Source organism: Anomaloglossus baeobatrachus, chromosome 4, assembly GCF_048569485.1.
Source record: "Anomaloglossus baeobatrachus isolate aAnoBae1 chromosome 4, aAnoBae1.hap1, whole genome shotgun sequence".
NCBI classification, from domain to species: domain Eukaryota; kingdom Metazoa; phylum Chordata; class Amphibia; order Anura; family Aromobatidae; genus Anomaloglossus; species Anomaloglossus baeobatrachus.
This window is the reverse complement of record NC_134356.1, coordinates 427,936,125-427,956,052: the sequence shown is the minus strand read 5'-3', so window position 1 is coordinate 427,956,052 and position 19,928 is coordinate 427,936,125. Positions and strand designations below refer to the sequence as shown.

The 19,928-nt window shown below is 46.1% G+C and overlaps 1 protein-coding gene and 1 long non-coding RNA gene across 2 annotated transcripts in view; one reads left to right on the top strand and one right to left on the bottom strand.

Annotated features, from left to right (window-relative positions):
• The window catches only part of MIOX (myo-inositol oxygenase), a 72,764-nt gene extending 67,398 nt beyond the window's left edge, over positions 1-5,366 (bottom strand). The window contains exon 1 of the mRNA XM_075342629.1: positions 5,268-5,366. Within this exon, the coding sequence (XP_075198744.1) occupies positions 5,268-5,333 (66 nt within the window). The 5' untranslated portion in view covers positions 5,334-5,366. The remainder of the gene's footprint in view (positions 1-5,267) is intronic.
• LOC142303742 (uncharacterized) overlaps positions 1-19,928 on the top strand; it is a 73,062-nt gene that overhangs the window by 11,348 nt on the left and 41,786 nt on the right. The gene's annotated exons all lie outside the window — the stretch shown is intronic.

The window sequence follows — 19,928 nt, the reverse complement described above, 5'->3', positions numbered from 1 at the left end:
GACATGTAGCCTTCACATGGGCACATATTTATCAGAATGACATAGGGGGATTTTCTCCACCACTATAGTTATTTCTATAAAATAAATTATAGATGATGTTGTAGATGTTGTTGTGAAATCATAGTGAGAAATGTTGGTTGGGGTGCTAATATAATATTCTCTAGATTAGATTTAGGAAGCATTTTCCTTTGTTGCTCACCAGCTAAAATATTTTTAAATTCCATAAGAATATCATCACAATACAGAAAATAAGCTAAGGATTAGGTGTTCGTATTCAGTGGGTTCAGGCAGACTTAAAAAAGAAAAAAGTCCGGCTCGAGACTATACTTGACCCTGGAATTGACCCAGTACGCCAAAACCCATATGTCTAAGGGTACCTTCACACTTAGCGATGCAGCAGCGATCCGACCAGCGATCTGACCTGGTCAGGATCGCTGCTGCATCGCTACATGGTCGCTGGTGAGCTGTCAAACAGGCAGATCTCACCAGCGACCAGTGAACAGCCCCCAGCCAGCAGCGACGTGCAAGCGACGCTGCGCTTGCACGGAGCTGCCGTCTGGAAGCTGCGGAGACTGGTAACTAAGGTAAACATCGGGTATGGTTACCCGATGTTTACATTAGTTACCAGCGCACAGCTGTGTGTGCAGGGAGCCGCGCACACTGAGCGCTGGCTCCTTGCTCTCCTACCATAGCTACAGTACACATCGGGTTAATTAACCCGATGTGTAATGCAGCTACATGTGCAGAGAGCAGGGAGCCGCGCACACTGCTTAGCGCTGGCTCCTTGCTCTCCTAGCTGCTGTACACATCGGGTTAATTAACCCGATGTGTACAGCAGCTACATGTGCAGAGAGCCGGAGCCGGCAGCACAGGCAGCGTGAGAGCTGCAGAGGCTGGTAACTAAGGTAAATATCGGGTAACCACCTTGGTTACCCGATGTTTATCTTGGTTACAAGCTTACCTCAGCTGTCAGACGCCGGCTCCTGCTCCCTGCTCGCTTCATTTGTCGCTCTCTTGCTGTCACACACAGCGATCTGTGTGTCACAGCAGGAGAGCGGCTTTGAAGAAAACGAACCAGGGCTGTGTGTAACGAGCAGCGATCTCGCAGCAGGGGCCAGATCGCTGCTCAGTGTCACACACAGCGAGATCGCTAATGAGGTCACTGCTGCGTCACAAAAAGCGTGACTCAGCAGCGATCTCGGCAGCGAGCTCGCTGTGTGTGAAGCACCCCTAAGAGATCTTAAGTGCCATAAAATGGTATTAGTAAGGATTAGGGTCTGCAAAAAGAACCAATATGGGGATTAAACGAGAACTATTATACTTACCGAATTTTCATGTTCGTTTGTCACACTGCTTCCAAGTCCACTCATTAAATCTCATGAATATTCACTAATTCCCCTCCCACTCTCTTTTGTACACAACAGAGGTAAAGCAAACAGCTGTGTTACGCATAGCTGAATTTTTCTTCGGGTGGCCAAACCCGAACAGTAACACTTACTGAGAAGTCCGTGTTCGGGGTTTCGTGCACGGATACTAGATGTCTGGTACAAACACGACACTCTACAGTTCGGGTTCACCCATCACTACTAATGAGGATTAATTACATAATATAAAGAATGTGTAAAGGTTTATTACATGACATGAGTCTATGTATTTGATAAAATATATTATTAAAATTTGCACTGCTATTGAGATTTGTGATGACGTATAATACCAGCTTCATCTATAGATAATCCCTTGGCAAAATCCTGCTAATCACACTACTGTGGATTCCAGCTGTTTAGTACAAGTTATTGGATACTGTAAGTTCCCTTCCATCATCAGGACGCTGATGGTGTTTCATGGTGGCTGGCCACCTGCTGAAGTCACCAACGGTATATCTGTGGGTGAGCTTCATGGATTATAGGCAATTTTAGTACACTGCAACACTACAGTATTGCAGTGTATTGTAGAAGCGATCAAGTGATCACAGGTTCAAGTCCACTATTGAGACTAATAAAAAATAAATAAAAGTAAATATTTTAAAAAGTATAACAAAAATATTAAAGTTCAAATAACCTCTTTTCCAGAAACATGAAAAAAAATCTGAAAAAATGAATGGATTTGGTATCTCGGTGTCCAAAACAGTTTGAAATAATAAGTTATTGTAATATTTATCTCATATGCTAAACACTATAAAGAAGAAAAAAAAATTGCAGATCAGAAAGTCGTATGTACCCCAAATGACAGCAATTAAAACTTTAGCTGGTCTCGCTAAAACCAAGCCGTCCGTCGACCGAAAAAAATTACAATTCAAACTAATTAGTCAAAGCAACAAACAGTAAAATAGTGAAGGAAAAATTGTTTTTTATATTTTTTTAAACATGTACTTTGTGTTTGTTTACAATTATTCTTCAGTCCACATAGAATTGATAAAAGCAGTTCTATTATGCAAGGTTCTTCTGATAACAGCTGAAAAGTTGGAAACCCTAACCTGTCCGTAAAGGGAACCTTTCATACGGTGTATGTATGGAAATTAATTTATTGTAATCCATGTTCCTCCTGGATACTCAAGAGGGTGGTCTGATCAGTGATTGACAGGTACAGTCAGGGCCAGAAATATTTGGACAGTGACACAAGTTTTGTTATTTTAGCTGTTTACAAAAACATGTTCAGAAATACAATTATATATATAATATGGGCTGAAAGTGCACACTCCCAGCTGCAATATGAGAGTTTTCACATCCAAATCGGAGAAAGGGTTTAGGAATCATAGCTCTGTAATGCATAGCCTCCTCTTTTTCAAGGGACCAAAAGTAATTGGACAAGGGACTCTAAGGGCTGCAATTAACTCTGAAGGCGTCTCCCTCGTTAACCTGTAATCAATGAAGTAGTTAAAAGGTCTGGGGTTGATTACAGGTGTGTGGTTTTGCATTTGGAAGCTGTTGCTGTGACCAGACAACATGCGGTCTAAGGAACTCTCAATTGAGGTGAAGCAGAACATCCTGAGGCTGAAAAAAAAGAAAAAATCCATCAGAGAGATAGCAGACATGCTTGGAGTAGCAAAATCAACAGTCAGGTACATTCTGAGAAAAAAGGAATTGACTGGTGAGCTTGGGAACTCAAAAAGGCCTGGGCGTCCACTGATGACAACAGTGGTGGATGATCGCCGCATACTTTCTTTGGTGAAGAAGAACATCAACTGAAGTCCAGAACACTCTCAGTGAAGTAGGTGTATCTGTCTCTAAGTCAACAGTAAAGAGAAGACTCCATGAAAGTAAATACAAAGGGTTCACATCTAGATGCAAACCATTCATCAATTCCAAAAATAGACAGGCCAGAGTTAAATTTGCTGAAAAACACCTCATGAAGCCAGCTCAGTTCTGGAAAAGTATTCTATGGACAGATGAGACAAAGATCAACCTGTACCAGAATTATGGGAACAAAAAAGTTTGGAGAAGAAAGGGAATGGCACATGATCCAAGGCACACCCCATCCTCTGTAAAACATGGTGGAGGTAACGTGATGGCATGGGCATGCATGGCTTTCAATGGCACTGGGTCACTTGTGTTTATTGATGACATAACAGCAGACAAGAGTAGCCGGATGAATTCTGAAGTGTACCGGGATATACTTTCAGCCCAGATTCAGCCAAATGCCGCAAAGTTGATCGGACGGGGCTTCATAGTACAGATGGACAATGACCCCAAGCATACAGCCAAAGCTACCCAGGAGTTCATGAGTGCAAAAAAGTGGAACATTCTGCAATGGCCAAGTCAATCACCAGATCTTAACCCAATTGAGCATGCATTTCACTTGCTCAAATCCAGACTTAAGACGGAAAGACCCACAAACAAGCAAGACCTGAAGGCTGCGGCTGTAAAGGCCTGGCAAAGCATTAAGAAGGAGGAAACCCAGCGTTTGGTGATGTCCATGGGTTCCAGACTTAAAGCAGTGATTGCCTCCAAAGGATTCGCAACAAAATATTGAAAATAAAAATATTTTGTTTGGGTTTGGTTTATTTGTCCAATTACTTTTGACCTCCTAAAATGTGGAGTGTTTGTAAAGAAATGTGTACAATTCCTACAATTTCTATCAGATATTTTTGTTCAAACCTTCAAATTAAACGTTACAATCTGCACTTGAATTCTGTTGTAGAGGTTTCATTTCAAATCCAATGTGGTGGCATGCAGAGCCCAACTCGCGAAAATTGTGTCACTGTCCAAATATTTCTGGACCTAACTGTATATGCACACTTATACAGAGATATCTGTGAGTTACTGAATAGGACCATACACTTTACTGATAAGCCCAAAGTGAGCAGGAATTTTAGTGAAAAAATACAATATATACAAAATAATTTCCCTTGAACCTTTGTATCAATCTTCTCCTGCTTTATAACATGCTTCATACATATTCAGAATTTCAGAACCGATATGTTCCCATTAATTCTTCTATTTTATATGTTATCAAGTATGTGGAGTGGCTGGGATTTTTGGGATTTTTTTCCCAATAAATGTAGCAGTATTAAATTCCAGTAGTCTTCACATAGAATAAATTCACAGGCATATAAATATACAAGGCTCTATACACATCCCAATTACATTATTAGCAATGCATACATTCTGGACATAAGTGGACCTCAACGGACCCCTTTGATTTCAATAGGGTCTGTTGGGTTTCTGTTGTGGCAACTGGATAAAATAGTGCAGCCTGCAGGGCAGGTCACAGCCTTCAACATATATGTCACCTGTGCATTAACATTAAATGCATAAGAGGTAGTGATGAGCGAGCACTACCATGCTCGGGTGCTCAGTACTTGTAACCAGTAGTAGGATGGTTGGATGGGTGTGACTCATGTATAATGGCAGTCAATGGGGAACTCGAAAATCTTCTGGAAAAATGCTTAAGTTCTCCATTTACTTCCATTATACTCGGTACACAAGTTGAGCCCGTCCGAGCGTCAAATTGCTCATTATGAGTACCAAGCATCTGAGCGTGGTAGAACTCACTCATCACTAATAAAGTAATATTATTAAAGTGATAAAGTAATAAAGTGTCGAAAACATATCTAGCATTCTTAAAAAGAAATAGTCAAAACTAAAAAGGATCAGAATTGACTACAACTAATCAACAGTCAGTGGTGAAAGAAAACGACTTTACCCCACTATCTCCATTGCTTCAGTAAAATAACCCCAATGTTTGACCATGCATGCATATTATTTTATTTATTTTTATACATGTATTACCAAATCTATTGCATAGTCCTAATTTTTAGCCTTACTCACCAGCTGTAGTACCCTCATCCTTTGGGTTAATTGTAAGGGGAATGAAGTCCTGGAGAAAACACGCATCCAGAGAGAAAGAACATGACAGAATTCCCCTAATTTATTTATATGATTATGTAAGAGTGGCAATGACCAAGCAATAAGTGACCCTTTAACTAGAGAGAAGGGCAGAGGAAGAGGTGTTTCTGCTGAGTCTTCCAGGCCGGCCTGGATCAGTGATCTGTAGTATAACCCTTTCAGGTCATTAAGAGTGAGCCAATATCGTGAGTCATCATTTTATAACATTTCCTGAAAAAATATTGGGATTTGCAATTTGACAATTTCCCTCCAAATAATTAGAAATCCTCTATATCTGTTTTTTCTATCTAGCTCATTTTTTTTATTCACAGGAGTATCTCCATATCTACCATATGAAAAATTTAAAGGGTGAAGGGTGAGGGTATTGCTATGCTAAATATACATTAATCTTAGCAAAGATTTCAAGCCATACATGTAGGTCTCTACAGAGAGCGGCATGGCGATCACAGTGACATACCATGCCTTAAAGGTGATGGGTGCTCCCCAATTGTCAGCATTATTTTCCACTTTCCAGTTTTAAGATTCAGAGCCACATGAAATGAATAGTGGAGCTGAGAGCCACAGGTGATGGATGTAGTATACTTAAATTTTAGCAATCCAAAACAAATTTTATAACATTTTGGTTTGATCTTCTGGACAGATTGCAAGAAAGAAAATGGAAAAGGTAGATGTAATGAGGCAAGCATTGTAGTGAAAGCCACATGTCTGTATAGGCCTGGAGGAGCAAAGGACCCCTCGCAGTTGGCATGCTGGTGACACGCCCACACTGGGGCCGTGGGGTGACTCGTTACCAAGCGGTGGTTCTGGCTCTGGGGCACCATGTTGGCGTGGCCCGGTTTCGTGACCCCGGCGACACAGGTAGAGCTGGGCCCCAGGGCAGATGGTGGTAGTAGCAGTATATGATCGCGGGCGCAGGCAAATAACGGAGCGACACAGGGGTGCAGTCTCAAGTTTTTCACTCACTGTAGCCAGTTACACACACGCCAGGGACCACTTTTGGAGTGCAGGGATGGGCTTCAGCTGATCCTGGGTAGTTCGGAGGTTGAATCCGGTGCACCTTTCTAAAGTGTACCCTTTCCTGGCTGACTCCTGTGCTTGCTTCTCCCTCCTGCGTTGCACCTTCGCTCACTGAACCCTGTATCAGTGCCCGTGAACCCCGTGGGTTGGCTTGAAGCTCTATCCCTTTGGTCTTTGAGGGTCACCTTCCAGTTAGTTCGAGTGAGGTGGTAGCTTCAATGCGTGCAGACACCTCAGCTGCTGGTTTTGCTAGTGAAGCCCGTAGGTTATACTCCCCTAGCCTAGGGGCCAGTCCCTGTGTTGCAGCCAAGTCCTTCCACCAGTAAATTATATTTGGAACAAGGCCACTAGAGGTTAGCTCCCGTGGTCTCTAGGACCCATTCTGTCTGTGCCCTGTACCTGCTCCAGGCCGCTGGTCTTAGCTCCTCCACTGCTCCTCTTTCTCTCCTCCTTACCCAGGATGGAATACCACACCTCTGGGTGAGGTTCAGTACCTCTGTGGCGACTGAAACCTCAGGGGTGCAACACTGGCGTAATTGCATTACTGCAACAATGCAGGATGGAGTGAAAGATGAAATTAAAAGAGTATTACCAGAATTTAAAGTTATGCCTTATTCTTTTGAGACTGGCATAAATATCCAATCACTATTTTCTCCTTTTTCCAGCAGTCTAATAGACAATGAATGAAGTGGAGGTCAATTATGCGTACTTCCCCTTCATTCGGTTGGAGTGAACAGAGAGTTATCCCCTCTATGTTAAAATTTTATCCTGGTAACACCCCTTTAAGGTTTTGGTTTTTAATTATTTTAAGGGCATGGAGGCATTAGCACTAATTGTGTGAAGAAGACTGTGTAGGGGCATTATGTATCTGTACTGTATACACATAAATGTCTAAAGAGGCGTGGTTTAAAATTGGCATTTAACATCATCAGATTACCTGTGGTAATTAGAGATGAGCCAGCCCCCTAGTGTTCGAGTTCGGTTCGTCGAACGGCGGGTGTGTTCGACGAACGTTCGACGAACGGTCGACAAACACCTTCGAACCCCGTTGAAAACAATGGCAGGCAAACACAAACACGTACAAACACATTATACATGTACACATACAGTTAATAAACATTGCCATTATACTTACAGGTCCCTGCGATGCGTCCTGCAGACTCTGTCTCCCGCCGCTTTTCCTTCCGATCCTTGCTGCGCCCTCCCGGTAACCAGCACTGATGATAGGACCTTCCGTGACGTCGTCATAGCATGTGACCAGTCACGTGTCTATTATCTCATTGGCTACAGACTGGTCACATGGCTAGATGTCATGCTAGGTCCTGTCAGTGCATCTCTCTGGTTCGCGGTGCTCGTTTGAGCATCTCCGTGTACCGGCGAGATGCTTGGGCACATGCTTGGCTCACCGTTCCTGCATGTCGGCGCTCTTTACAGAGTCAGCCCACATGCAGGGACTGGATGCCACAGCCGGTGAATAGCGGCACCGGGAATCAGGTGATCGGAGATCACCGTTTCTATAGTAACCCGCCTGTCAGATTACTATTGCACTGGTGGCAGCGGTGACATCACCGCTTATAACCCGCAGCCTCTGCTCACTCACTGAGTGATTAGACTGCACGGGAGCAGCATCATCTTCCTCCCATGCAGCGCTGTCTGATGTAGCAGAGCTGCATGGATTGAAGGAGAAAGAAGACCAGGATCGTGGAGGGGTGACAGGGAGTAATAAACATGGAGTCTCTAAGTGTGTCTGTGTATTTATTTCTATTAAAGTATTTTTTTTCTGTGTGGTGTCTTTTTTTTAACCCTTTATTGGAGATTGTAAATGGCTGGGTCAAACTTGCCTGACATTAAGAATCTCTGGCTTAATACTAGCTAGTAAAACAAAGCTAGTATTAACCCTTTATTACCCAGCAAGCCACCCGGCATCAGGGCTGCTGGAGGAGTTGGATACAGCGTCAGATGATGGCGCTTCTATTAAAGCGCCATTTTCTGGGGGGGCTGCGGACTGCATTTCACAGCAGAGGGGCCCAGAAAGCTCGGGCCAACCTGTGCTGCGGATACCAATCCCCAGCTGCCTAGTTGTACCTGGCTGGACACAAAAATGGAGCGAAGCCTATGTCGTTTTTTTTTTAATTATTTCATGAAATTCATGAAATAATTAAAAAACGGCTTCCCTATATTTTTAGTTCCCAGCCGGGTACAAATAGGCAGCTGGGGGTTGGGGGCAGCCGTACCTGCCTGCTGTACCTACCTGCAGCATGCTGAGCCTTGTAGTTCTGCAGCTGCTGTCTGCTCTCCTGCATACACTAGTGAATGGAGCATGCTGAGCCTTGCAGTTCTGCTCCCCCTGTTTCTCCCTCCAGCATACAGTCCTGAATGGAGGATGCTGAGCCTTGTAGTTCTGCAGCTGCTGTCTGCTCTTCTCCATACAGGCAGACAGCAGCTGCAGAACTACAAGGCTCAGCATACTCTATCCAGGACTGTATGCAGGAGTTTTTTGCCCCACCCAAAAATTACGTGGGCTTCGCCATATTTTTGTATGCTAGCCAGGTACAGCAGACAGCTACGGGCTGCCCCCAACCCCCAGCTGCCTATTTGTACCCGGCTGGGAACAAAAAATATAGGGAAACCCTTTTTTTTTTAATTATTTCACGAATTTCATGAAATAATTAAAAAAAAAAATGACGTGGGCTTCGCCCTATTTTTGTGTCCAGTCAGGTACAACTAGGCAGCTGGGGATTGAAATCCACAGTGCAGGGTGCCAAGCTTTCTGGGCACCCCTGCTGCAAATTGCAGTCCGCAGCCGCCCCAGAAAATGGCGCTTTCATAGAAGCGCTATCTTCTGGCGCTGTATCCAACTGTTCCAGCTGCCCTGGTGACAGGTGGCTCGCTGGGTAATAATGGGGTTAGGGCTAGCTGTATATTATCAACTGGCCCTAAGCCCAAATTGCATGGTGTCACGTCAATATTAGACATGGCCACCATGAATTTCTAGTACAGATAAAAAAAAACACAACACACAGAAAAATATTTGTTTTAGAAATAAAACACAACACAATTAGTGACTCCATCTTTATTGAAATAAAGAACCCCCCTCCGCAGTAATCCTGGGTCAAGGGTCCCGCGCCGTCCAATCCGGATCCAATATTATCTGATCGGTTTGCTGGAAGGCAAAGCGATCAGAAGATGTGTCAGGTTAAAGGACCTGAATCACATGACACAGCAGCTGATTGTATAAACGGCTTTTATACAATCAGCTGATGCATCAGTTAAAAAAAAAGAAAAAAAAAAACTACACACTTCTGTACAGACAGAGCGGTAAAAAGCCGGTGAGGCCGAGCGGTAAAAAGCCGGCCTCACCGCTCAACTTATAGTGTCAGCTGATGCCGTCAGGTGACCGCATCAGCTGATCATTGCCAGGTCTGAGAGAGAGAGAGAAGAGAGAGAGGAGAGAGAGGAGAGAGAGAGGAGAGAGAGGAGAGAGCAATGCAGCCTCATTCCCTGAACTTGCTCCGATTTTAGAGGTGTGTCCTGCGGCTCACAGCTGATGTCCGGCTCCTCCCCTCAGTGCATAATTAAATTAAATTATAATTATAAATAAATAATAATTATACATAAATTAAATTCTTTACCGGGATGGCCGGGACTCGAACTCGTGAACTAATTCTCCTTAGGCAGCAGCTCTACCCATTGAGCCACTGCCTGTAATGAAACACATAGGAAGATTTGGTAATCTTGACCTCTGTATTGCAGTATAGAAGCCAGAAGTAGATTATTCAGCTACAAAGATGAGAGAGAGATGAGACAAAGAGAGAGAGAGATGAGTGAGAGAGTGAGATGAGTGAGAGAGAGGAGAGAGAAGAGAGAGAAGAGATGAGAGAAGAGAGAGGAGAGGGAGAGAGAGAAAAAGAGAAAAAAGAGAGAGGGAAGAGAGAGAGAAGAGAGAGAAGAGAGAGGGAGGAGAGAGAGAGAAGAGAGAGGAGAGAGAGAGGAGAGAGAAGAGAGAGAAAAGAAAGGGAGAGAAGAGAGAGAGAAGAGAGGAGAGAAAGAGAAGAGAGGCGAGAGGAGAGAGAAGAGAGAGAAGAGAGAGAGGAGAGAGAGGAGAGAGTGAGAAGAGAGAGAAGAGAGAGAGGAGAGCGAGAAGAGAGAGAAGAGAGCGAGAAGAGAAAGAGGAGAGAGAGAAGAGAGAGAAGAGAGCGAGAAGAGAAAGAGGAGAGAGAGAAGAGAGAGAAGAGAGAAGAGAGAGAAAGAAATAGAGAGGAGAGAGAGAAGAGAGAGGAGAGAGGAGAGAGAGGAGAGAGAGAGGAGAGAGAGAAGAGAGAGAGAAGAGAGAGAGAGGAGAGAGAGGAGAGAGAAGAGAGAGAAAAGAAAGGGAGAGAAGAGAAAGAGAAGAGAGAGGAGAGAGAGGAGAAAGAGAAGAGAGGCGAGAGGAGAGAGAAGAGAGAGAAGAGAGAGAGGAGAGAGAGGAGAGAGTGAGAAGAGAGAGAAGAGAGAGAAGAGAGAGAGAAGAGAGAGAAGAGAGCGAGAAGAGAAAGAGGAGAGAGAGAAGAGAGAGAAGAGAGGAGAGAAGAGAGAGAAAGAAATAGAGAGGAGAGAGAGGAGAGAGAGAAGAGAGAGGAGAGAGGAGAGAGAGGAGAGAGAGAGGAGAGAAGAGAGAGAGAAGAGAGAGAGGACAGAGAGAGGAGAGAAAGAGAAGAGAGAGAGAAGAGAGAGAGGAGAGAGGATAGAGAGAGAGAAGAGAGAGAAGAGAGAGAGGAGAGAAGTATAAGCACTCCCCCAAAACAAATGCCTGCACCAACTACCCTGGTGCCAGATATATCACAGACCTGCGACAACCTCAGCCAGACGGACTCTACACATAACTCCAGCAATATCAATACAGCCCCACAAGCACAGCATATCAGGGTGTCCAACACCCCTGGACCCAACAACACGAAGGAAACCCCTACCATCAACCCCAGCAATGAAAATGCATCATCACAACAAACAAAGGCAACCAACACTCAGAGACCCAACACACAGAAACCAAATGGCCCAAATAAAACACTGGATCCTGATATAGTCCTAATAATCGACTCAAATGGGAAATACCTGGACACTCAGAGACTGTTTCCGACGGCTCGGGTTACAAAAATTCACTGCTCAACGATCCCACAAGCAGAGGAGGTGATCAGTAACCCATATTTCACCGAGCCCACACACCTCATACTACACACCGGCACAAACGATATCCACCAAAAGACAGTCACAAAGGACCTATCAAAACTCGCACTAGCAGCCCAGCAAAAATTCCCCAGAACCAAAATAATCCTGTCTGCCCTGCTTCCAAGGAAAGATGTACACCAACAAATAACCCAGCAAATCAACTCAGAGCTGGCCGCCAGTATTACCTCAGCACCAAACATACAGCTGGCAAGACACCCCGAAATAACGCTCTATCACCTCTATGACGACAAACACCTCAATAAACAAGGAGTCAGCCATCTAGCAAGAGAGCTAAAGGACATGGTTCTAAACAGACCTCCAAGACCACAAGCAAGACACCCACCAAACAGATGGCAGCCCACAGAGACCCCTGGAGAGAGTCCACAGAGATGGCAGAAATACTCAAGACCACATGCCCCAAAATGGCAATACAAAGCAACAGAGGGCAGCAACATGGCAGAAATAAGGACATTGCTCAACACATTGTGCAGCAAACTCTTAGGACACTACTAAAATATGCCACCCAAACCCACCACTAAATCCGGTTATGTCCTATGAAAATCTATCCTTCCTCATTATAAGGTATATCAACTAAATATGACATCCTTAGTTATCAGCAGCTGGAACATTCAAGGATTGAATGCCTCAGCTTTTGGGTCCAAGACAAATGACCCAGACTTCAAACAAAGGCTAAAGAACATTGACATCCAGATCCTCCTGGAGACATGGGCCCGGGCAGAGGAGGAATCTCTCGCACCCATGGGGTACAAGGAATTTTCTGTCTCCGCCCAGAAAAACAAGAACACCAAACATGGCCGCTGCTCAGGGGGCATACTAATATGGTACAAGGAGGAGATCCAAGAACATATCAAGGCAATAAAAAGAGGAGAAAGCCATATCTGGATGCAGATAAGCAGCTCCATCCTCACCTCTCAGCAGGACATCTACCTCTGCGCAGCCTACATCCCTCCATCAGAATCCCCATACTATAAGCCGGACATCTACGAGGAACTTCAGAGGGAGGCTGCCCAATTCCAGTCCAAAGGTAAGGTGCTCATCTGTGGAGACCTGAACGCCAGGACAGGTACAGAGAAGGACTACCTGTCACCTGACGGAAACACATACGTCCTGGGAGATGAGCCCTTCTACAGAGACTCAGTACAGACAACAAGAAACAGCTATGACAGAGTGGTGAATAAAAGCGGCAGAAAACTGCTGAACCTGTGCCGGAGCTTGGGGCTGCATATACTGAACGGGCGCACCAGGGGGGACTCATTAGGGAGATTTACACTAAACTCCCACACGGGCAGTAGTGTAGTGGATTATGCCATAACAGACATGGACCCAGCAAACATGAATGCCTTCATAGTCACCCCCGACACCCACATGTCAGACCACAACCAGACACTGCTGTACCTGAGATCCACGGACAAGTCACCCACACAAAAGCCCCACTTGAGCGGTCTCCACAATTTGCCACCATCCTTCAAGTGGTCCAAACAGTTAGCCATTGAATACACCAACACGACCAACAGAACAGAGATTAAAGAGCTGCTTGTAAACTTTCACACAAAATCCTATACATCAAACCAGCAAGGGGTCAACCTGGCAGTAAACGACTTTAATAACATCCTATATACCATGGCAGAGCTAGCAGGCCTCAGAAGGACCAACTCCAAGAGACCTACAAATAAACAAGGCCAAAAATGGTTTGATAAAGAATGCAAGACACTGCGCAACTCCCTAAGGATAGCCTCAAATCAAAAACACAGAGACCCGGACAACAAGGAGCTAAGAGTGGTCCATGACACCCTACAGAGGCAATACAAGCGAACCCTCAAGGAGAAAAAACAAAAGCACATCTCCCACAAACTGCAGCAGCTCGAAGACTCCCTCCAGGATAACTCATTCTGGGAGACATGGAGCCATATCGGTACAAGTCCCAAGCAAAGTACCCTCCACATTCAAAATGGCAACATCTGGCACAGCTACTTCAAGGGCCTCTACAAGAATATCCCAGAAGACGACCTAACCCCAGAACAAGAGCATATAATGACTAAACTGAGGGACATGGAGGAGACAATCAAGGACTTTCAAAATCCTCTGGACATACCAATCAGTGTGCTGGAAATAAAAGACAGAATCAAACTGCTAAAATCTAAGAAGGCCGCGGGCAGTGACGGCATCCTGCCAGAGATGATCAAATACAGTTCCCCAGATATTCATGCAGCACTGGCTAAACTATTCACCCACGTCCTGAGTGCCGGCTACTTCCCTCAAAGCTGGAATCAAGGTCTCATAACGCCCATCTACAAGGATGGAGACCGATATGACCCAGCAAACTACAGAGGGATCTGTGTCAACAGCATTCTGGGAAAACTGTTTAACAGCATCATTAATAAAAGGATTATCGCCTTCCTCACCCAGGGTGACGTCCTCAGCAGAAGCCAAGCTGGGTTCATGCCAAACCACCGCACCACGGACCACATTTACACCCTGCAAAGCCTCATCAAGACCCACGTCCACGACAAAAAACAGGGGAAAATATTTGCATGTTTCGTGGACTTCAAAAAGGCCTTTGACTCAGTGTGGCATCCAGGCCTGTTCCTGAAACTCCTGGAGAGCGGAATAGGTGGCAGGACCTACGACGTAATCAAGAGCTCATACACTGAGAACCGGTGCAGCGTGAAGGTGAACGGAAAGAGGACGGCTTTCTTCCGACAGGGCCGTGGGGTCAGACAGGGCTGCAGCCTGAGTCCAACTCTATTCAACATCTATATAAATGGACTAGCAACAGCTCTAGAGTCCTCCCCCACTCCAGGCCTCAGTCTGCATGACCGAGAGGTGAAGTTCCTGCTGTACACAGATGACCTCCTGCTACTCTCCCCAACTGAAAGAGGCCTCCAAGATAGCCTGGCAGTACTGGAAACATTCAGCACCACATGGGCGCTTCCCATCAACCAAAAGAAGACCAAAGTCATGGTGTTTCAGAAGAGGAACCAGAACAAAATAAACACTCCCTCCTTCACATTAAATGGCTCCACGCTGGAGAACACCAGCAGCTACACCTACCTCGGTCTGGAGCTAAGCAATAACGGGAGCCTCAAGCAAGCAGCAGAAGCCCTGAAAGGAAAAGCATGCAGAACCTTCTATGCCATCAGAAGACAACTGTACCACCTCAAACCACCTGTGAGAGTCTGGCTCAAGATATTTGACAGCGTCATCACCCCTATACTGCTATATGGCAGCGAGGTATGGGGCCCAGTGACCTACCCAGACCACACAAAGTGGGATTCCAGCCCTACCGAAGTCTTCCACATGGAGTTCTGTAAATATCTCCTCCAAGTCCATCGCAGCACCTCAAACATAGCCTGTAGGGCAGAGCTGGGCCGATTCCCCTTATGGTTCACTATACACAAGAGGGCGCTATCACACCAGGCACACACACAGAACAGCAACCCCAGCTCCTACCATCATAAAGCCCTGCTGAGCCGGAGCCCAGAGCAAGCCAGGAACCCCGGCAGCCAGTCCAGCCAAAGTCAGCAACACCCCCTGACAAAAGCCCAAATAAAAGAGATCTCAGAGAGCTGCAAGATGCAATACATAGAGGACTGGAAGAGTGAATTAGAGAACTCCCAGAAACTCACCATCTACCGGTCACTGCGGAGGGACTACACTCTGGCCCCATATCTGGAAAGGCTACGCCACCCCAAAGACAGGCAGACCCTGAGCCTGTACAGACTGAGTGCCCACAGCCTAGAGGTGGAAACAGGGCGGCACCGACAGACATACAAGCCGCGAGAGAACAGACTGTGCCAGCACTGCCAGCAGGGGGCTCTGGAGGACGAGACGCATTTCCTACTGCACTGTGACAAATACTCAGCAGTGAGGGGCTCCCACTTCCAGAAATTTACCACCCATAGCCCGGGCTTTCCATCCATGGATGAGGACATGAAACTCCGCTTCCTACTGGGGGAAGAGGAATCAATGGTGGAGATCGCCGCCCAATATGTCACCACATGTCATAAGCTGAGGGGAACCTAAGACCCCTAAATGGACTGTCAGAGCCCAAATTGTGCCCCCCAACTCCCCATAACCCTGATCCCCTCCCACCACACTTACTGTATTTCTCTTGCTTTGGCAACACTAATTGTATTTTGGTCCTGCCAATAAAGCATATTTGAATTTGAATTTGAATTTGAGAAGAGAGAGAAGAGAGAGAGAAGAGAGAGAGAGAGGAGACAGCGTCATCACCCCTATACTGCTGTATGGCAGCGAGGTATGGGGGCCCAGCAACCTACCCAGACCACACAAAGTGGGATTCCAGCCCAACCGAAGTCTTCCACATGGAGTTCCGTAAATGTCTCCTCCAAGTCCATCGCAGCACCTCAAACATAGCCTGTCGGGCAGAGCTGGGCCGATTCCCTTTATGTCTCAGTATACACAAGAGGGCGCTATCACACCAGGCACACATACAGAACACCAACCCCAGCTCCTACCATCATAAAGCCCTGCTGAGCCAGAGTCCAGAGCAAGCCAGGAACCCCGGCAACCAGTACAGCCAAAGTCAGCAACACAGCCTGACAAAAGCCCAAATAAAAGAGATCTCAGAGAGCTGCAAGATGCAATACATCGAGGATTGGAAGAATGAATTAGAGAACTTCCAGAAACTCACCATCTACCGGTCACTGCGGAGGGACTACACTCTGGCCCTGTATCTGGAAAGGTTACACCACCCCAAAGACAGGCAGACCCTGAGCCTGTACAGACTGAGTGCCCACAGCCTAGAGGTGGAAACAGGGCGGGAGAACAGACTGTGCCAGCACTGCCAGCAGGGGGCTCTGGAGGATGAGGTGCATTTCCTGCTGCACTGTAACAAATAGCAGTTAGAGCCTCCCACTTCCAGATACTTACCACTCATACCCCGGACTTTCCATCCATGGACGAAGAGATGAAACTCCGCTTCCTACTGGGGGAAGAAGAATCAACGGTGGAGATCGCCACCCAATATGTCACCAGTTGTCATAAGCTGAGGGGAACATAAGGCCCCTAAAAGGACTTTCAGAGCCCAAATTGTGCCCCTAACTCCCTATAACCCTGATCCCCTCCCACCCACACTTACTGTATTTCTCTTGATTTGGCAATACTAATTGTATTTTGGTCCTGCCAATAAAGCATATTTGAATTTGAATTTTGAGAGGAGAGAGGGAGAAGTGAGGAGAGATGAGAGAGAGAGAAGAGAGAGAGCAGAGAGAGAGGAGAGAGAGAGAGAAGAGAGAGAGAAGAGAGAGAGAAGATAGAGAGAAGAGAGAGAGAGGAGAGAGAAGAGAGAGAGAGAAGAGAGAGAGGAGAGAGAAGAGAGAGAGAGAGACACGCAGGCACTACCTGAGTGAAATCTCCGGTGACAGCACAGCTCACTTCAGTTGCTACGTGGAGCTGACACAGAGCGCTCGTGTTCTACGGCGCTCCCTGTCAGCTTCATGTAGCAGAGCTGAAAGCGTCATGTGGATTACTTCGGACCTGGATGTCTGTTTGGGGATTAATAAAGTGGTAAAAGAGGGGTTTTTTTGTCTTTTTTTCCAAATAAAGGATTTTTCGTTGTGTGTGTTTATTTATTTTCACTTACAGGTTAATCATGGAAGGTATCTCGAGAAGACGCCTGTTATGATTAACCTAACCTTATTACCCCGATTGCCACTGCACAGGGGCAATTCGGCATGAGCCAGGTAGAGTGACGGGACTGTCGCATCCGGGCGGCTGCTGGCTGATATTGTTATGGTGGTGGGCTCCCCATAACGTGGCGCTCCCCATCCTGATAATACCAGCCTCCAGCCATGTGGCTTTATCTTGGCTGGTATCAAAATTGGGGGGAACCACAGGTTTTTTTAAAATTATTTATTTATTTTACGGCACGATATAGACCCGCCCGCCAGCGGCTGTGATTGCATGCAGTAAGACAGCTGTCACTCAGCATGGGGGTGTGTCTAACTGCAACTAATCTTGGGCACCGGTGGGTGGGGAAAGCAGGGAATACCAGATTGAATAATAAGCGGCAGCCATTTTCAAAAGAGGAAAAGCCGCTGGAGCTTTGTGACAGCCGTGCAGCTGATCGGTGAGTAGGAAAGAGAGAGGGATTGTGCTGGGGATACAGTACGCATGCAAATACACAACATGCGCACATAGCCTTACTGTGAAAAGCCACGCTTTTGGTGATCGAAACGTTATCGAACGGTAACTCGAACGGTCGAACATGAAGCAAATCGTTCGAGTTCGGCGAATGACTCGAACACCGCCCAAAACCAGTCGAATTTGAAATTGGCGAACGGTTTGATTCGAACATCGCTCATTTCTAGTGGTAATATTAGTCTTAGTAGAGTGGCATTTATTATTGATCAGCATGCTGGTATTATTCAGTTACTAATGTATATGAAACTAATATGTTTTCATGGTGTGGTGGAATTAATTGCCTATGGTATATTTGTGTTATTAGTAATTCTTGTGGAAACACTTTAGTCAGGCGTGTCGCTGGCCTGGCAGTCTTTAGAAAGACCACACAGACTCCTGTACTTCTTCCCCATGGGCAGAACACTACTCTGACAACACACCTGGTTACCACACTACTGGAAGACTTTATTGGGTTCCCAACAGAAAACAGCATATCATACATTCCCAGGAAGAACACAAGATGGAGCAAGATTCCCACTTTTCCGCTGGCTCGCCAGGTATTAGAATCTCTGCAACTTCAGCGTATCCAGGGCCACTACCCCAGCCAGCAGCACCCCGCTTTTGGCAGTCACCCACTGAGAGGAGATAGTGGCAAGCTTAGGAAGCTGACTGAGTACAGTGAGGTATGTGGCCAGATGATTGGATAGTCCCAACCATGGTTTTCCAAACAAATTTGTGGACTCAGTGTTGGGTATTGGAGCAGTTTTGTAATCCACTAGTCCCTAAACTGAAGTCCTGTAAAATCACCCTGGTCCCTGGTGATAGGAGCAGGCTCCTTTTTATATCCCTCAGCTCCCATTTTGAGGTATTGTGTCCCACAGGATAAGAGGAAGCTAAATATGGCTGTTCCCTCATTGTTTGCTAGTTCAATTAGAGTGCATAATTGTTCTCCAAATAATGCAAACTAGTACATCGCAGGGGGCTGAAGCAATCCATAATCAGCAGGCATTCCACAAATTAGCATACAAAAGAGCACAGGAACAATCACAAATGAAACAATAGCTCATGTCCCTTGTCTGAAAAAGTAAAGGTACTGTCACACATAACGAGATCGCTAGCGAGATCGCAGCTGAGTCACCGTTTGGTGACACAGTAGCAATCCCGTTAGCGATCTCGTTATGTGTGACACTTACCAGCGATCAGGCCCCTGCTGTGAAATCGCTAGTCGTTGCTGAATGGTCCAGGTCATTTTCTTCAAAGGCGATGTCCTGCTGGGCAGGACACATCACTGTGTTTGACACTGTGTGACAGGGTCACAGTGACTGCTGAGATCGTTATACAGGTCGCTACTGAGACCTGTATTGTTCCTGCATCGCTGGTAAGATCTGTCTGTGTGACATCTCACCTGCGACCTCCCAGCGACTTACCTGCGATCCCTATCAGGTCGCATCGTTTTCGGGATCGCTGGTAAGTCGTTGTGTGTGACTGGGCCTTAAGTCTGGCATAATTAAGAATAGTTCATCCCCACACAAGTGGTCAGATTTTCCTAATTGAACCTGTCACAAGTCTGGCATTAGTATAATTTATTCTATTCATTAGCAGAATGCTAATGTTATTATTGCAGGGCTTTGTTTTCTGTGAGATTCATAAATTATATTTGTATTTTTGAGGAGCAAACATATACATTTACAGACGTTATCAAGGCCACTGGGACAGAAATATCTGGGCAACTGATGGTTGAGGGGGCCCAAGTCTAAAATTTGCCCCGTAGTCCATATGATTCTAATGGTGCCTGTGTCCACAGTAAGGCTATGTGCCCACGGGGAAATTGTCCTGTGGATATATCCGCAGGACATTCCGCAGGAGCTCCCAGAAAACCGCAGCACAACTTTGTCTGTTTCAATGCTGCGGTTGTATTGCAGAATGTCCTGCGGATATGCTGCGGTCATTCTGCATTGAGGATACAGTACCATGGCTTTGGCACCGCATCATCAATGCAGAACAAGTGCTGCAGTGATCGGTGAGTTCATACTTACCTCCGTCACGCAGCACTTCACTCTCTGGCTGTGTCTGTCTGCACATTGCAAGAGAAGGTGGGTGGGCCTGAACTAGCTCTGGCTGTCACATGACTGGAGCTTGTGCAGGCCCCGCCCACCTCCTGCTTCATGCTCCTGGCTCCACTGCGCTCCTCTGCAC